Source organism: Boleophthalmus pectinirostris, unplaced genomic scaffold (assembly GCF_026225935.1).
Source record: "Boleophthalmus pectinirostris isolate CB_2022bp ecotype Guang Dong unplaced genomic scaffold, ASM2622593v1 HiC_scaffold_18, whole genome shotgun sequence".
NCBI classification, from domain to species: Eukaryota; Metazoa; Chordata; class Actinopteri; order Gobiiformes; family Gobiidae; genus Boleophthalmus; species Boleophthalmus pectinirostris.
Window position 1 is genome coordinate 2,063,268 of NW_026571133.1, and position 18,982 is coordinate 2,082,249.

Below are 18,982 nucleotides of genomic sequence, written 5' to 3' on the forward strand. Positions count from 1 at the left end.
CATGTGACTCAACTTTATGTTGCAGTGTTCAGGATACTGCGTTTACATGCACCATGACGAAACCGGGACACTCAAAAAACCCGATCAAACCCGGGACACTGATGTGCTGTAAACACACTCACTGAGAGGAACAGAGTCTCCAAGGAGCCAGAGCCCAAACGTGGAACTGTGAGGCACAACTCCAGTGTTTGTGTCAGACACAGACTCGTCTCTTCACACTACACACAACAACATACATTCAGTTTGTCGATTAAAAATTTATGTGATCAGTTACATTTTTAATGATGAATTATCGATTAGTCGACTAATGATGCCCATCCCTAATGCCTAGTAATGTATGCACTGTGTCACCATGGTGACTGCTGTGCATTCCATTATGAACGTACATGTAGAGCCCCCCTGAGTGATGCCACAGCAAAGTATCAATACTTTGTTTGGGTCCAGTATTGGCCTCTAGTGTCTGTCAGAAGCTCTGCTGGTATAGTCGAGACAAATTACTTTAAAATGAAAAGTGATCTGAGGACAGCGTTTGCACCGTCAGACCTGAGCTGGCATGAAACTGTCTGAGTCATGCTGCGGAGTTATTGACATGTTGTGCTGTAGAAGCCTTTGCTCGTCAATGCTGAGGTTTAATTAGACATATTGTACAGCCCATTAAATCTGCTCGGGGGAGGGGGGAGAGGGGGGAACAGTTTGTGCCAAAGAGACTGGATCAGGATCAAGCGTAAACTGCGCCGTAAGCACTCCCGATTCACAGCGAGAAGGTCCCGGGTTCAAAATAATCAGCTCAATGACAAATATGAATGATGAATAAATAAGTGTCACACTTTACTCAGTTTGCTCCACCTTGTTTCTATAAAAGTTTTTTTAAAGAGACTCTTCAGAGCTTGTAACCCTGTTGTTTCCTCTTCTCTTTTACCCACCCAAAGTTGTATTTAGAGAAATTCATGTACGTTTGAGTAAGCTTTATTCTTTTGTAATCATTTCTCTGAACTGCTTGTCTCCATGGAGATAGATAAGCTTAATGCCATACTGTGGAGCATCCCAGATAAAGTGATAACATCTCCATGGAGACGAGCAAATGAGTCCTTATCCAGAACATTTAGACACTGTACACCGTCTACTGTTAAGTCCCAGTTTTCATAACTCATTTTATTAAATCTAAAATAAGCTTGATTTGATATCTTTAATTATAATTTAATTTTAAAACACCCTAAAGCATCTCTGGATCTCATCGTTTTCATGCCAACTGTCACCAAAAAAAAGATTTCCCTTTCTGACTAATACGACGGTCTGTAACAGGACTATTCCAGGTCTAATCTGGGGCTAAACCAGGTCTAAAAGTGGACTACGTCATTTCCACTGTAGTTCTAAACCAGGGGAGTCAAACTCATTTTGGTCCGGGGGCCGTATCCAACAGACTTTAATCCCAAAGGGACCGAAAAAAAAAAAAAAAAAAGGCGTATATACCCCAAAGATAGTTCAAATATTTGTGCAGAGAAATGCAAATCTATTACAGAAATCTTTTTTAATTGATGAACTCTTTCTTTTACAACATATTATAATATTATGAACAACCTGAAACTTTAAGAAAAATACAATTTCGACATAATGTTTTAACATGAACTTGTTTGCAAACAGGAATAAGTAAATTTTTGTTGTAAAATCCTGCATTCGGCTCCACTTTTCTCATTTTGGACATTTTTCTGATGAGGGTGTCACGGTCAACAGTCAAAACGATCGTCCTTTAAGAGCGTTTGGAAAGAGACAAGTCTTCATTTGTGATGCTCTGGTGGGAGGGGCCACGTACAGAGACACTGGAGACGCTGCTGTGATAAACACTGCAGAAAATTAACAAGATTTTAATAGAAAATATAATGAAAATATTTTAGTAGAAAATCAGCCGAGGGCCAAATTAAAGGTCTTGGAGGGCCGGATCTGGCCTCTGGGCCGTATGTTTGACACCCCTGTTCTAAACCATTATTGGCCACATTTACATGATGTTTTTAAAATTCCGAATTAAGTACTAATTTAATAGTTCAGAATTTAAATATTCTCCATTGAGTTTACATAGAAGTAATAATTCCGACTTGAGGTTTACATGGAAAACTCGTTAAATTGTCTTTATTTAATTCTGCTCAGCGTCTGGGGGTGGGGAAGGTTCTGATTGGACAGAGACACAAATGTATTTACATCAACCGGAAGAAAACACACACTTCAGCTGCTACCGGCTTTTCTGTCATCTCGGTTTGTCGTTACACAAACTTTTTCTGCAGTCGTCCCAATGATAATTGGAGAATTCTCTCATCACGCTTTACGTCTGTCAGCTGAGGAGGAGAAGGGAGGAAGAAGCCAAACTGAGTCAACGGCTGCTCTACCTCAGCCCACTCCCACATCCCGCTCACAAATCCAAAGAGACGAGGATGAAAGTCCGAAGTCAGGACTGGTGGAGCCGGATCATCTGAATCACATCCCAACGAGCATGCGCTGAACGACCGGAATTATTTTTAAGAAGAATAAACGTTTACACGATCGTGGAATAAATTAATTTAGCTTTAAAATCAGGATAAACCCCCCACTTACTTTGGAATAAAGTTTAATTCTGAATCATCTTTTTCATTAGGAATTAAGGGTTTACATGGTCTTTTTAAAGCGGAATTAATTTTTATTCAGATTTTGGAATTAAAGCTCTCATATAAACGTGGCAACTATCCAAAAAAAAAAAAGACCAAACAGGGTAAAAAGAAACTGCAAATGAGGTAAACTCACAAAATGAAGAAAACAGCTCGTGTGCCACAGTTTGAGAAACATGGACACTGCCTGTACAATGCTAATCCTAACACGTAACACCATGGCAGCTAAATTTCCCACAATTCAACAGGGCCTTTCACGTATAAACAAGAGTTATAGCTGCTCACTGTCCTTTGTGCTGTCCTTGTCTTTTGTCCCGTCGCGACACTTTGATGGGACGGGCCGCAGGAAACAATGCTTTCTTTTACAGCCAGGGGGCCTCGCCGTGAAATGTGCGGGTCTGACTCCTGTTCCTCTTATCTTCATGTACACAGACTGAGAACACATATATCTACTCACACGCAGCCCTGAACCTCTGACCCGAGCCTTTTACACGGGACAATCTGCATTTGTGTAGCTGGACTTTCCCACTTTTCACATCCAGGACTAAAAAGGAAGAACAGAGAGTGGGAGATAACAAGAAGAATTTTGCTGTGTTTGTAATAGAAGTCATTCAGTTCATTTGTCAGAAGATTTGGGGTTTTTGATGATGTTCTTTATGTAACTGTTGCTACAAAACGTACTATAAATTGGATAAAATGTTTGTAACAAGGTTGTGGAAATAATCATGATGTTTCAAAGCATCAATCTGCCAATCTGCTGGTGGTTGTGGTTTGCAGCAGCCACTCATTTTGTGTTTAATGGCAGCATTTAAAAAGTTTGTTTATGTTTATGAAATTAAGATGGAAAGCTATTTATTTGTAGTTGAAGTATGAATAATATAAAAAAACAAACTCTAGACTAAAACTGGGATTCTTGTATTACCGTAATTTCCGGACTATAAGCCGCTACTTTTTTCTTGCACTTTGAGCCCTGTGGTTAATAAAATGATGCGCCTAATATTTGGATGAATTATTTGTTTGGCACATTGTCCATTCATATATGCGGTCTATGGCTTATCAACACCGCCATGTGATAAAATAAGTTATAATGCTAAATGAACATTAGTGAGTGTGATACGTCTTACCCGTATGGTGTTAAATGCAGGTGGGGGCGCAAATGACACGAAGAAATGTCTCAAACTTCAGTAGCCGCACATCCACTCATACCTGATCGACACAACTAACCCCGCCCCCGAGAGAGTCTGAAATCTGCTAAAATCCTCCAAGACACTGACATGATACAGACAGGACAGAGGCTCTTTTTGCACGAGACATGCGCAATAGAGGACGGGGAGAGACGGGGGTGACGCGCTGAGGAAGATGCTCGTTTGATTGTGATTTGAACAGTTATTTTGAACAGGAGGTAACGGTGACGGCAGCGTGACAAACTGACTCAATGCAAAAAGACGAGAAAAATTTTTAGCAGACGGCCTGAACTGGAAAATGCTCTTGAAGACATGGGCACCTGCGGCTTATATTCAGGTGCGGCCTATATATGTACAGTTTTAAAATTTAGTTAAAATTTTATTGATGCGGTGTATATTCAGGTGCGCTCAATAGTCCGGAAAATACGGTAGTTTAGTAATTCATATTTCCGTCTTCTTTCAAACAGGAATGTTCCTGGATGTACTTAAACTATCCACTGTGAACTCATACTTTGATTTGATTTGCAAAACATAAATTGCCAACCAGAGCCAGCAGTCAGCAGCCTTTCATCTTTGATTTGAGCACCGTATCTGCACCAACTGGTTTTAATCTCTGGTGGCCTGAGTGATCACAGCAGTAGGAGCTGTTCAGATGGACTCTTAGGAGTTTGTGAACTCACAAATACAGTGACAATCCATCTTTGTGGCCATGTTACTGAAACACACTTTGTCTCTCTGTGTCTGTGTTGCTTCAGGCCGTACAGGGCGCTACACTCTGATAGAGAAGTGGAGGGACACAGAGAGGCACCTGTCTCCCCAGGAGTTCCCCGTCGTGTCTCTGAATAAATGGGGTCAATACGCCTCTGATGTTCAGCTCATCCTCCAGAGGACGGGGCCCTCGATCAGTGAGAGGCCCACGTCTGACCGCACCAGGTCAGTATCTGTACAGGCGAGGAGGTGAGGTCACTGTGAGTCAGGATCATTCAGACTCCACATGCTGATTTAGTTTTCAGTCTATCAAATAGAGTTTTATTTTGATTTGTAGACTGTAATAGACTTACACTACTGGTTAAAAGTTTTAGAACACCTTAATTTTTCCACTTATTGCAATTCAAGTCATGCAAGTCCAATGAAGAGCTTGAAATGGAACAAAGGTAAAAAATGAACAGACAGAGGTTTTAAAAAAGACAAAAGATACAAAACACAAGTCCAAGCTCTGCCAAAACTACCTCAGAAAAAAAGAACAAGATGGTAACCTGGAGTGTCCAGCAGCACAGTGTCCAGACTTAAACCCCATGGAGCTGGTTTGGGTTGAACTGGACAGAAGAGTGAAGCAACCTACAAGTGCCACACATTTATGGAAACTTCTGCAACAGACTCGGGAAGAACTTTCTGAAGAATATTTGATTTCTGTTGTAAAAAGAACAAGCCACGAGTGTGTTCAGCTGTTATATCTGCCAAAGGTGGACACTTTCATGAATCAGAAGTTTAGAATACGTTTTGGTCAACAATAAAAAACTGGTAAAAGTGTGGAGTTCTAAAACATTTGACCGGTAGTGTATCTTTCTGCAGGACATACAGCGCAGACATATGCAAGAGTAAAACAAACTTGTGCATAACTTGTGTATTGCACCTCATGTCTTTAAATGTTGCAGGGTGCCGGAGAGAGGCTTTTACCGCCAGAGCCTGCCGCCGCTGGCTAAGCTCCGCCCCTTCGCCACAGACCGCTCCCTCAGACGCAAAGAGCCCAAACGGAAGTCCCTCACCTTCAGCGGAGGGGCCCGGGGGCTCAGGGAGATCTTTGGCAGGAGCAAAGACTCAGAAGGTACAGACTGCACACAGACTAATGGCTAAAGGATGAATCTGCGTTTTTCCCTGGACATTTCCGTTTTTCACGTCCTGTCCTGGCCGTCTGGTATGGAGTAAGAAAGCTGTCAAAAATATTCGTGCGCGTAAAATAGAAATCCGTGCGTATTTGGGAAATCCGTGCATATTTGGCTGTAGTTACGCATAAAATAAATATTCATAAACTCTCAAATGACTCCAGTCGTACATAAAATATATTGTGTGTATTTTATCCATCAGAATACGAATTGAAAAATTACGACGTCATGAATTACAATCACGAAATGAAAATTTACGATTACGCTTTCATCAGTACGAATACGAATTCACAGACGGAACTTTACTGTCAAAATCATCTTGATCGATGTTTCTTCTGCTCAATGAATAATGTCTGTGAAGTGATGACGTATTTTTGACAGTAAAATTCCGTCTGTGAATTCGTATTCGTACTGATGAAAGCGTAATCGTAAATTTTCATTTCGTGATTGTAATTCATGACGTCGTAATTTTTCAATTCGTATTCTGATGGATAAAATACACACAATATATTTTATGTACGACTGGAGTCATTTGAGAGTTTACAAATATTTATTTTATGCGCAACTACAGCCAAATATGCACGGATTTCTATTTTACGCGCACAAATATTTTTGACAGCTTTCTTACTCCATAGTCTGGGTTTTTTGTTTTTTTTGTAAAGTGATGGAAATTTCCGGGTTTTCATTACCTTTCATTGGGCCATTAAATTGACCGGCACTAGGGCACTGTGCACAAGCGTGGTGGGGCGTGTGACGTAATCCCTGAGCTCCTTCTCTGAGCTGGACATGGATAAAAAAAAAAAAAAAAAGTGCTGGTTTGCAGTAGTGCATTGCTGAAAAGGGAGTTCCCTGATTCTGACTCACTGTATTCCATTCATTACAGATCATCTTTGAGTAAAATAACATTGAGTGTAATTTATGAGTTGAGTTATTGTTGTTAAAGGGTTATTGTTAATATAGGCAAGGTATTTTTTTGTTATTTATCACTTATTTATTTTTCTAATACAGATGAGACATTATTTCTTTCATTCATTACAGAAAGTGTAAAGCGTCTTTGAGTAAAGTAACTTTGGGTATCATTTATTTCATGTTTGTCGTTATTGACGGGCCTGACCGCCGCCCGCGCCCTCGCTAAGGTGTCCTGGTTTCCACAAACGGAAATATGCATGAGTTCATCAACAACAACCCAAAAACTGTGACTCTGAGCATCTGGAAAAGCGCCATATAAAATGAATGCATTGTTTTTATCAAGTAAATCTTCCTTGAGCCCATGCTTTTCATTTTCATTTTCATTTTAAAGTGTGTTAATTAACATACAAACAATTCCATCTTTGGATCTGAACAAGTTCTCAAAATGGCGCCTATAAAAAAAACAAATATTAGTGTTTCATTTGAATTACATTCAGTATATTTGTCTTTGTGAAAATAGTGCTGGTAAATAGGGGTGTAACGATATCCAAGTCTCATGATACGATGTTGTCACGGTATGAACCTCACGGTCCGATATTTATTGCGATATCGCGGGAAAGCTCATGATACAGTGGGGAGGCTCATGATTAGGGATGTGACAGTATCCAAATTTCTCAGTACAATATTTTCACGATATACATCTCACGGTACGATATTTATTGTGATATTTTGTGGAGGGTAAACAGCTAAAACTGTTAATATTAGAGATGTAACAATAACCGAAATATCGTGATATCGCATCATCAAAGTTCTCACAGTAATATCGTGGACCATCACAATATATCCAATTACAAGTCTTTCTGCTTAAAAGAAGAGTTATGGTGCAGCAATAGCTAAAAAAAAGACAGAGGAACTACACTTTTAAGTCTTAGTTCTTTGGATTAAGTCTTGTCAAGGCATTTTATGAGGAAAAAGTCGCATATTAACAGTTTTAGCTGTTTTGCCTCCACAGAATATCACAATAAATATCGTATCGTGAGATGTATATCATGAAAATATCGTACAGAGAGATTTGGATATTGTTACATCCCTAATCGTGAGCCTCCCCGCCATATCATGCGCTTTCCCACGATATCGCAATAAATATCATACTGTGAGGTTCATACTCTGACAATATCGTATCGTGAGACTTGGATATCGTTACCCCCCGAGTTAATATGCAACTTTTTTCTCTTAAAATGCCTTGACAAGACTTAATCCAAAGAACAAAGACTTAAAAGTGTTAGAACTGTTATTTCTTCTTGTAGTCTGCACTGAAATGGAGCAAAGGATCATGGTCTATGTAGTTCCCTCTGTCTTTTTTTTAGCTATTGCTGCAGCATAACTCTTAATTTAAGCAAAGACACTTGTAATTCAATATATTGTGATGGTCCACGATATTATTGTGAGAACTTTGACGATACGATATCGCGATATTTTGGTTATTGTTACATCCCTAGTGGTAAAGAAGTCTTGTGGAAGTATTAACAAAATCATATGACATGTTGAAAGTTGAAGTGTACTTTTATATCAGTAAATTCATTCTTTCCTCGTGTGTTGTAGCCAAGCAGACGCAGCAGCGCGGGGTGAACCTGAATTTGAGCCGGGTGCTGGGGGGCAGTGGGGTGTCCTCTGCACCTGTCAGCCCCTGTCGGGAGCTGAGCCGCCTGGTGCAGAGACAGAGGGACCAGCTGGAGGCGCTGGAGAGCCGCCTGGAGGGCTGTGAGGGGGAGCTCCGGGACTGGGAGGAGGCCTTAGGAGAGGGACAGGTGAGGATCTACGGTACTTATTAAAGGTGCATTGTGGAACTTTTCTGGTGGACGGTCCGTCAGACGCTTTTCTCCATGCAGATTTTATTGCTTTGTCTGGAATGTTTCGCAGTATGGCAATAAACCTTTCTTATCTTCATGGAATTCAAACTAGACCAAGTTAACAGGTCAGATCTGTGGAGAAGTGACCCCGCTCACACTCAGAATGTCTGTTTTTCTAAGCATTTCTGTGCTAATTTGACAAAGTAGGGTTTAACTCATTGGGTGAACTGAGGTGGACTGACCCTACAGTTCATCATATTATTGATTAAAAAAAGAAAAAAAACATGCATTCTTACTGTGAGCGGCATCACCTCTCCACAGATCTGACCTGCAGCTTGGTCTGGTGGCATTACCTGCTTCCTTCAGTGGAAAGAGATCATTTATAAACACTATGCTCACTGGTCTCTCCAAACGAGCTGTGAGACGCTGCAGAACATCCAGAACATCCAGAACATCCAGAACATCCAGAACATCCAGAACATCCAGAACGCTGCAGCTCAGGTCCTGACTCGAACTAGGAAGTACGAGCACATAAGTCCTGGTCTCAGGTCTCTGCTCTGGCTCCTGTGCCTCAGAGACTTTAAAGCAGCTCTGCTTGTACAAGTGTCTCCATGGCCGAGCACCAAAGTCCATCTGTGACATGTTAGTGTCATATGAACATCTCACACTCTGAGGACCTCAGGGACCAACTCCTGCTGGTGCCCAGAGTCACGACTAAACAAGGGGAGTCAGAGTTTCAGGTTCATGCAGCTAAAACCTGGAACAGTCTGAACATGTGAGACAGACTCTTCTGTGACGCTGTTTAAATCCAGACTCAAAACATTTCTGTTTAACTGTGCAAATAACTGAAAGGTTTTCATTCCGCACTCTTCTCTCCAATTTATGTCTCTCTTTTTTTTATTTTAATCTTCACGATTATTTATGTTTTGATTTGTTTTTATTATGATTTTAATGTATTTCTTATTCTGTAAAGCACTTTGAATTACTTTGTGTACGAATTGTGCTGTACAAATAAACTTGCCTTGCCTTGCCTTGCCTATGCTGTGGAACATTTCAGGCAAAGCAATAAGATCTCCATGGAGGCAACCAGAAAAACTACATTTGCACCTTTTAATAAACAGTAAATACTTTTCCTGTTTTCATTTACCTGTTGTCTTCGTCATTATAGGCTTAGATTTAGACAAACTTTATCGATCCACAAGGGAAATTACTTCGACACGGCAGCTCACGCATCACGATGTATTATAATAACAAATGTCACTGTTGTTTATTAATTCCTGTTTCCAGCGGGAGAACCTGGAGGAGGAGCTGTCCCGTCTGGAGCAGCAGCTGATGAACACCTCCATGGAGCTGGAGGAGGAGTTTCTCTGGGAACACGAGCTTCAGCTGGAGCAGGAGACGGAGGAGAGGCTCAGACTGCAGCTGACCGAGCTCCAGAGCAGAGTGAGAGACTGTGAGGGCAAACTGAACGAGTACCTCACACACATACAGGTAAAGTACATAAACAGTGCGCAGGCTAAAGTGGGACTAAACGCCTTAACTCTGCCCACAACCGCAGTTCATCTGCATCTCGATTCTCTTTCCTTGCTTTCTTTTGCTTTATTCTCCTCCTCAATCCTCCATTTCTCAGCTGTCAATTAAATGCCCCATATTAAGTGGTGTCCCAAAGCTCAGAGGAGGCAAGGGGAGGAAACCACAGAGGAAACATTATTTGTGTCAGTGAGCAGCAGCAGAGGGTGTTTGACTTGTAAAATAATCCCAAATTTGACATTAAAACTAAGGCCTCATCCACACTAGTTCATATTCGAGTCGTTTTCGTTGTGGATGCAGTGTTCGTTCAAACTGCTCCAGAGACGGAACGATCTGGTGCCGCCAGCTCCCACGAATTCATCTGAGTAAGGGTCTGATCTGGCACTGTGCGGACGCCTGAAAACACTGATACTCTGACGTAGGACCTCCTAGTTGCGTCCTTATTGGACCACGTCACTGTGACTTGTGCCTTCCTGATTCGCTGGGTTCGTGACGTCGGTCATGTGACGCTATTGTGGAAAACACTTTAAACAAACCAGAGACAAACGGGAAACAGCGGAGCTACGACTACTTACTGCTTTCACGCTTGCCATCTTCCTCGGCTCGAAATCGGCTGCTGCAACTTCAGACACGGTGCTCCACTTTCTTGTTTTTACCGCCCATGTAAAGCCAGCCTAGTCAAGTGACGAGTGTTTCAGGCGGTTTCACGTTACTGTGTGGAGGGAAGGCTTTGATTGCGGACACAGAAACGATGTGTCTGGACACAAATTGTTTCTGATACAGTGATACCTTTCAATGTAAATATAACCTAAGGAAACAGACTCCTCTGTCTTCCTCTGCCCTTCTCTCTCCTCTTCTCCTCTCTCCTCTGCTCCTCTCTCCTCTCTCCTCTTCTCCTCTGCTCCTCTCTCATCTCCTCTTCTCCTCTTTCCTCTTCTCCTCTCTCCTCTTCTCCTCTGCTCCTCTCTCATCTCCTCTTCTCCTCTTCTCCTCTCTCCTCTCTCCTCTGCTCCTCTCTCATCTCCTCTTCTCCTCTTTCCTCTGCTCCTCTCTCATCTCCTCTTCTCCTCTTTCCTCTTCTCCTCTCTCCTCTTCTCCTCTGCTCCTCTCTCATCTCCTCTTCTCCTCTTTCCTCTGCTCCTCTCTCCTCTCCTCTTCTCCTCTCTCCTCTGCTTCTCTCCTCTACTCCTCTCTCTGCTCCTTTCTCATCTCCTCCTCTCTCCTCTTCTCCTCTGCTCCTCTCTCCTCTCCTCTTCTCCTCTTTCCTCTGCTCCTCTCTCCTCTGCTTCTCTCCTCTACTCCTCTCTCTGCTCCTTTCTCATCTCCTCCTCTCTCTCTTCTCCTCTCCTCTTCTCCTCTTTCCTCTGCTCCTCTCTCCTCTGCTTCTCTCCTCTACTCCTCTCTCTGCTCCTTTCTCATCTCCTCCTCTTCTCCTCTCTCCTCTTCTCCTCTGCTCCTCTCTCACTCTCCTCTTCTCCTCTTTCCTCTGCTCCTCTCTCCTCTCCTCTTCTCCTCTCTCCTCTGCTTCTCTCCTCTACTCCTCTCTCTGCTCCTTTCTCATCTCCTCCTCTCTCCTCTTCTCCTCTTTCCTCTGCTCCTCTCTCCTCTCCTCTTCTCCTCTCTCCTCTACTCCTCTCTCTGCTCCTTTCTCATCTCCTCCTCTCTCCTCTTCTCCTCTGCTCTTCTTCTCTTTCCTCTGCTCCTTTCTCCTCCGTTCCTTTCTCCTCTGTTTCTCTCTCATCTCCTCTCTCTCTCCTCCTCTCCTCTGTGGGTGGGACTTCCTCACCCACTTCCTGCAGAATCGAGGAGAGGAATCAAGGAGAAGGAAATGAGAAAAGAAAAATGAAATGCGGCCAAACAGAGCCGCTAAACTGGGCAGTACCTGGAGGACTAAAGGAGCCTGACTGTAATTAGGGCAGTTTTTAAGATGTTACCAAGTACTTAAACTTACAGAGGTCGTTGAAGTCAGCACAAACTTTGATTCAGGTGTTTTTAACCAGAAAGCTGCAGATTTACTTAATTTGCACTAAAACTGGCCAAAGATTACAATGTTATTAAAACACCATGTACACAGTTTAGTAGCAAAGAAAGTGGATTTAGTGTTTAGTTCCACTTTAAGTTCATGTTGTAGATTATTTCAGATGGAGGAAAGGGGCCTGTGTAATTCTATTGGAGATCCACTTGTTTTGAAAGAAAAATCCAAATTTATGATCCACAACCTTATCATTATTTGTTTGGGATTAGCTCCACAAACATTTAGACTTAATGTTCTTACAACCTGACAACATCATGTCTTAAAGGATGTATAGAGGATTTTTTTAAGGGAAGAGAAATACAGCGACAGTCCTTTTAAAAATGGTGTGCATGCGTGACACCACCTCCCTCCTCCACAGCTCCCTCAGTAGTTCAGAATTACTGTTGAAGTGACCTGTCTAGAAATAATTTAGTGACCGACACGTCAGTTTTTAGACCCTTCGTCTGCTTCAGTCACACAATCGCATCGCAAATGAAGGAATCTCCAAGAATCACCTCAGTTTGTCTTCGCTCCTTTTCTCCTTCTCTTCTTCTTTCAGCGACCTCAAAAACGGACTTTCTTTTGCGGCGAACTGGTCGTGGATTCTCGTCCGCCATCGCAAAAAACTTTGTGCGAACTGCGAGGAAGCGACAGTTTAAAAAAGCCTCTAAGAACCGCTGCATAATCCCTGCGCGCCGACGAGTCAGTTACACTAGAAACATAGGGAGTTTGATTGACAACATAACAGCCAATAGATAAAGAGGGAGCCTTGTTTTCTATTGGCTGATGTTTATCTGGCCTCACTACGTCCACAGTTGATAGATTTTCATTCTTTTTTTTTTTTGGATCATCATAATTACAAGGCTGCTGCATCTGTGTAATGCTGTTTTAAACTTTCATTGACAATTTGAAACAAACAAACAAAAAAATCCTCCATACAACCTTTAAATAATTGAATCATCAAGTTGAATAATGGTACCACTTTCCTTTCTGAAGCTATTTTGAAAACTTTTTTTTTTCATGCATGTTAACAGAGACGACACTGAACTTTGTGCCGGTTTTTGTTTCATGTGGAGAGGTGCAGTAATTACAGAGATATGAACCTTAAACCAGGTCAACAAATTTACAGTCTGACAGTTACAGATTCCACTTGAGAATTCTGCAGGTTCACAGGAAGAATATGCAAATCCGACTTGGGAATGAAATCAGTGACCTGTGCCTGCCACTGTGCCGCTCACTTTTATTCATGAAACATATTTGCAACCCAAAAAATAAATTGGTGATACTTGTTCTCTGTTCTTGTGATGTGCGTCTTAAAAATATTTGACACATTTGCTTTTTAGTCTCTGGAGACGAGCCTCGAACAGGAGCGACAGCAGCACGAAGCAGAACTCAACCAGAAAGTCAACGAAGAAGAGGTAAAACTTACACAACCTGAAAAATGGAAGTTACACTGTGTAACTGTGGTTCTGTGAATCCTGGATGTTCTCCAGAGGGCGCTGCTCCTGTAAACATCAAAAAGCATGTTTTATAGATCCAAACAGCACATTATGTCTAGTTTTTTTTTTATATAACTTTGTTTTTATTGGTTTTAAGTAACATTTCAAAACATACAAAAACAATATAAAATCAAAAACAATGGGTCCGGTCAAGTGGTAACGGAGGGAAACAGGGGCAGATTTTTTACATTCAAATGTCTCTTATTCAGAAACTAGAGGAACTATTGAAATAAGTAAAGTATCAGAATGTAGGAAAGAGTTACACTCCAACAGGGTCAAGTTAAACCTGTGATATTCTTTCAAGTTGTTGACAAAAAATTTAAAAACTCATGTTGGTAACGGAGGGAATGAAATATGCAGCACTTTTTGGGCAATAAATCCAAACAGTGAAAACTCTTGGTTCTCACTTACATATCCTTAACAAACTGGTTTGAATATTTGCTTCATATAGTTTTCTACCATATGGTACAAGATTAGGTTGAAAAACCTCTTACTTTTTGAGTAATGAGATTTTTTATTAAGAAAGGTCATGGTAACGGAGGGAAAAGTAACGGAGGGAAAATTGTGCAAACAAGTAGAAGGTGCAGGATTTTACATAATTTGTCAGTTTTTTTTTTCTGAATACTTTAATATTACTTCAAAATGAAAGGAAACTATTTCTATAAAATATGTCAGTCCTTCCAAGCAAATTTTTATCATTTTAAATACTTAAAAAAAAAAAATCATGTACCTTCATCAACAGTTCAAAGATGGAATAACACAAGATATGATGAAATACATCCATTTATTTACATGATTTTCAGGTCTTTGAAATTTGGGAAATAATTTTTGTTCCATGTTTCATACATGGTCTGTTTAAAACATATGTAACTTTAGAACCAAAAATGGTACAGAAAAAAGGTCAACAGTTTCATAAACTAGAGTACATATGTATCTGTTCAATACATTTTTATATCAGATGCATTAACTTGAATTTTTGGCCTTGATGTTTACTTCTGCTTGACCGGGCCCCAATGTAACAACAGTCTGGAGCTACAGGTTCTTATTTAAACATGCATTTAGTGTCGACATTTTTATGTACTATGTTGTTTTACTGGTGTCATTTATGAATATATTCCATTTTTCCCATTGCTCATCGTATTTGTACCTTTCAGTTTAAGATTATACGTTATTTTTTCCATCACTGAAATATTCTCCACAATCCTGATCCAGTCTTGTTGTGCAGGTGGATCTGGTTGTAACCACCTCTTTGTAATTCCCTTTTTAGATGCAGCTAAAACTATTTTTGTCAAATACATGTCCTCCTTCCTTACTACATCAGATATATTTCCCAGATACATCACCATACGTGTGATGTGTTCGGAATTCCATATCCCAGAATACTCGTTAAGGTTGTGTTTAATTGTTCCCTAATTTTCAGGCAACTCCAAAACACGTGTGTGTGATCAGCGTCCATTTCTCCACACAGCAGTTTTAACTTTCCAATAAAATGCCAATAAAGTGTTTGCTGACATCTAATGTTTTGAACACCAAAGTTTTTGTAAGACTAACTAAACCGGAGTGCGGTGAATCAATTCCTATTTGGATCAGTGCACATTGTTGTTGTGTCCTTGGGAAAGACGAATCATCCACACTGTCAGACTATGGATCAGGTGTGAGTGTGGGTGACAGTGGTGGCAGGACCGATGGGTATCGACATATTGATATATCGTATTGTTTAATGATGAGACAGTATCGATATCATGGGCTGCTGTGTCGATATATCGTCAAGAATATTTTTTGTTATATTTTACTAAATGATTTTGTTACAGAGCTACAGTTTTGTTGTTTGTTTAGAGCACAGGTGTCAAACATACGGCCCGGGGGCCAGATCCGGCCCTCCAAGACCTTTAATCTGGCCCTCGGCTGATTTTCTTCTAAAATATTTTAATGATATTTTCTATTAAAATATGGTTAATTTTTCTGTGGTGTTTATCACAGCAGCGTCTCCAGCGTCTCTGTACGTGGCCCCTCCCACCAGAGCAGCACAAATGAAGACTTGTCTCTTTCCAAACGCTCTTAAAAGACGATCATTTTGACTGTTGTAGAATGACAGCCTCATCAGCAAAAATGTCAAAAATGAGAAAAGTGGAGTCAAGTGCAGGATTTTCCAAAAAATTGACTTATTCTTATTTGTAAATAAGTTCATGTTAAAACATTGTGTTGAAATTGCATTTTTCTTAAAGTCTGTGGTTGTTCATAATATTATAATATTATAATATTTTGTAAAAGAAAGAGTTCATCAATTTAGAAAGATTTCTGTAATAGATTTGTATTTCTCTGCACAAATATTTGAACTTATTGTTATTTTTGAGGTTTATATGACATGAGTTTTCTGATCCGGCCCCTTTAGGAATCAAAGTCGGTTGGATATGGCCCCCGGACCAAAATGAGTTTGACACCCCTGGTTTAGAGGAAGGAAACTCGTTTATGCGACACATTTGACATTTTCGCAGTTTTGATGATTAAAATGTTTGTGTTTTATATGAACTTTGCACAAGAAGTGGTTTAACAAAGACTTTTAGTATCACAGACATGATTTAGCCTTTATTATTTATTGAACCACATCGAATTGATTTGAAATATATCATATCGAACTGAAAGTGCACTGTATCTAAATATGTATCATATCGTGGCCTATGTATCGAGGTATTTACCGTATCGGCAACTTCTTAATGATACCCAGCCCTACCGATGGCACAGATTGTCAGTCTCGCTTCTTTCAGTCTTCCTTCAGGCAGCTGTGGCTACAGAAATAATTTACCATTTCACCAGTGTGGAGTGAAGGAATAATGTAATTTAAATGATAAAGAAAACGCTTAATAAATTATAAATAAATGCATTATTATCACAAACCTGAGCACTAAAAAGGACTTTGTATTTTACCTAATCATCTGAAAGTGGCTGTAAGCAGAGTAATCGAGTCCATTCTTCAATATGATGGCGCATATTTTCGACACTAATTCAACAAAATATTTATACAATAGATTAAAGATACAGAAAATCTTTTACAAATGAAAGATACTGGCTTAAAGGAACAGTATGTAAGATTTTAAACTGTTTAAACTTGACCTACCTGTTTCCCCAGATATGAGGGAAAAAAAAAAAAAAAAGTTTAAATCAAATACAGCTTTTACTGAGAAAGAAAAAATCTCTATGTGCAGATTAAAACAGGAGCAATGCAGGTTCAGCTGTGATTGTAATATCTTGTACTTGTAAATCTGCAAGAACTCACTACAAACGTACAATCTGACCTGAGAGAAAGTTGAAAGTTGAGTTGTTTTTATTTTCCAGGCTCAGGTTCAGGTGGAGAAGCTGCGCTCGGAGCTGGAGGTGCAGAGTCAGGCCTCGTCCAGACTGGAGAGCAGCTGCAGAGCCCTGGAGAGCTCCCTCTGCCTGTCCACCAAGAGAATACAGGTCTCACACCACTCATGGATAGTTGTGTTCCTCAATACCTTCTGTACTTTTTATCAGCCATTTGGTTTTTAGTTTTAAATCAGGAAAAAAAAAACACACGTTCCATTGTGCTTTCTGCATTAAACTTCAGTATGTGTAACTCTTTAAAAGGACGTTGATCAAAACATATTTCTGTCTCCAGTCATAGTATTTGTTTGAGCCAAAAGAGTTACGTGCAAATAACTGCTGTAATTCTACTCAAAAGACTGTTGAAAAAGACTGAATTAATTTATATATTTCAGAATAATTGTACATCTTATTAAGTAATTAATTATGTTTTGCCACGTTGTCTTATATTCTAATATTATATTAGAGGATACATAATTAGTTAAATAAGTTCAAGTTAAATACTCACACATCGTTCAGTTTTTTTTGTACTTTTTAACCTCAGATTTTTAAAATTTGTTCTTTTTGTTCTGAGTAACAATTTTAGACAAAATCTGGACGATGAGAATTAATGTCGGACACAACAGGCTATAAACTGGAACTAAACCAGGGCTAAACCAGAACTAAACCAGGACTAGGTCAGGGCTAAACCAGGTCTAAACCAGGTCTAAACCAGGTCTAAACCAGGGCTAAACCAGAACTAAACCAGGACTAGGTCAGGGCTAAACCAGGTCTAAACCAGGACTAAGTCAGGGCTAAACCAGGTCTAAACCAGGTCTAAACCAGGTCTAAACCAGGACTAAGTCAGGGCTAAACCAGGACTAAGTCAGGGCTAAACCAGGACTAAACCAGGGTCTAAACCAGGCTAAACCAGGACTAAACCAGGTCTAAACCAGGTCTAAACCAGGTCTAAACCAGGACTAAACCAGGTCTAAACCAGGACTAAACCAGGGCTAAACCAAGACTAAACTAGGACTAAACTAAGATAAAACTAGTACTAAACCATGGCTAAATCAGGACCGAAAAAGGACTGAACCAGGGCTAAATCAAGACTAAATCAGGGTTAAACCAAGACTTAGTCCGAATTTAACCAGGGCTTAATCAAGACTAAACCCGGACTAAACCAGGACTAAACCAAGACTAAACAAGTACTAAACCAGGACTGAACCAGGACTGAACCAGGGTTAAACCAGGGCTAAACAGGACAAAACCAAGACTGAACAACTACTAAACAAGGACTTAACCAGGACTAAACCAAGACTAAACCAGGACTAAATGAGGACTAGTCTATATCAACACTAAACTTATCTCGAGCACTATTGACCCTAAATCCTCGTTTATTCCTCCACATCTCCAGTGATCCGTGCCTCCGATTTAAACACGCTCTCTTAGACTTTTAAATGTCTGTCTTAAATCCTCCGCCTCTAAAAGATTTGTAAATGAGAAAACGAGCTCCAGAGTTGTTTTCCCGCCCGACTCCTCACGAGGGAAACAGAAACGCTCGAACTCATTTAACACGCTCCAATATAGTGCTTTAATCTTGCTGTTGCTACTGGAGACGTGCCTGGATACTTGGCAAAATTTACTCACAATTTCTATCTCGGTTTTGCCAGTTTTTGTGTTTATTTACTTGTTTACTTAAAGGTGCGTTGTGGAACTTTTCTGGGTTTGGGTTCAGGGTTTGTCAAATGTTTTTCTCCATCTAGATGTTATCGCTTTGTCCGAAATGTTTCACACTATGGCTTTAAATCTTTCTATCTTCATGGAGATCAAACCAGGCCAAGTTACAGGTCAGATCTGTGGAGAGGCGACCCCGCTCACAGTCAGAATGTTGTTTTTCGAAGTATTTTTGAGCTATAAAACCAGCTGTGACTGAATAAATGTAAAGTAGAGCTGTTTAAAGTCACACTGTGGAACATTCCAGGCAGAGCAATGACATCGCCATAGAAACAAGTAGAAAAGTGACACAATGCTCCTTCTCTTTCAGTGCAACGTCTCTTTCTAACGTGATTGTTTTTGTAGCTGCAAAATACTTTGAAACACACACGTATTCCTACTGTGAATGGGGCGGCCTCTCCACAGATTTGACGTGTAACTTG

At 40.4% G+C, this 18,982-nt stretch overlaps 1 protein-coding gene across 1 annotated transcript in view; it reads left to right on the plus strand.

The window, feature by feature from the left end:
- The window catches only part of rassf8b (Ras association domain family member 8b), a 69,260-nt gene that overhangs the window by 41,844 nt on the left and 8,434 nt on the right, over positions 1 to 18,982 (plus strand). The window contains exons 3-8 of the mRNA XM_020929056.2: positions 4,573 to 4,750; positions 5,473 to 5,642; positions 8,212 to 8,417; positions 9,747 to 9,950; positions 13,347 to 13,421; positions 16,836 to 16,958. Of these exons, the coding sequence (XP_020784715.2) occupies positions 4,573 to 4,750; positions 5,473 to 5,642; positions 8,212 to 8,417; positions 9,747 to 9,950; positions 13,347 to 13,421; positions 16,836 to 16,958 (956 nt within the window). The remainder of the gene's footprint in view (positions 1 to 4,572; positions 4,751 to 5,472; positions 5,643 to 8,211; positions 8,418 to 9,746; positions 9,951 to 13,346; positions 13,422 to 16,835; positions 16,959 to 18,982) is intronic.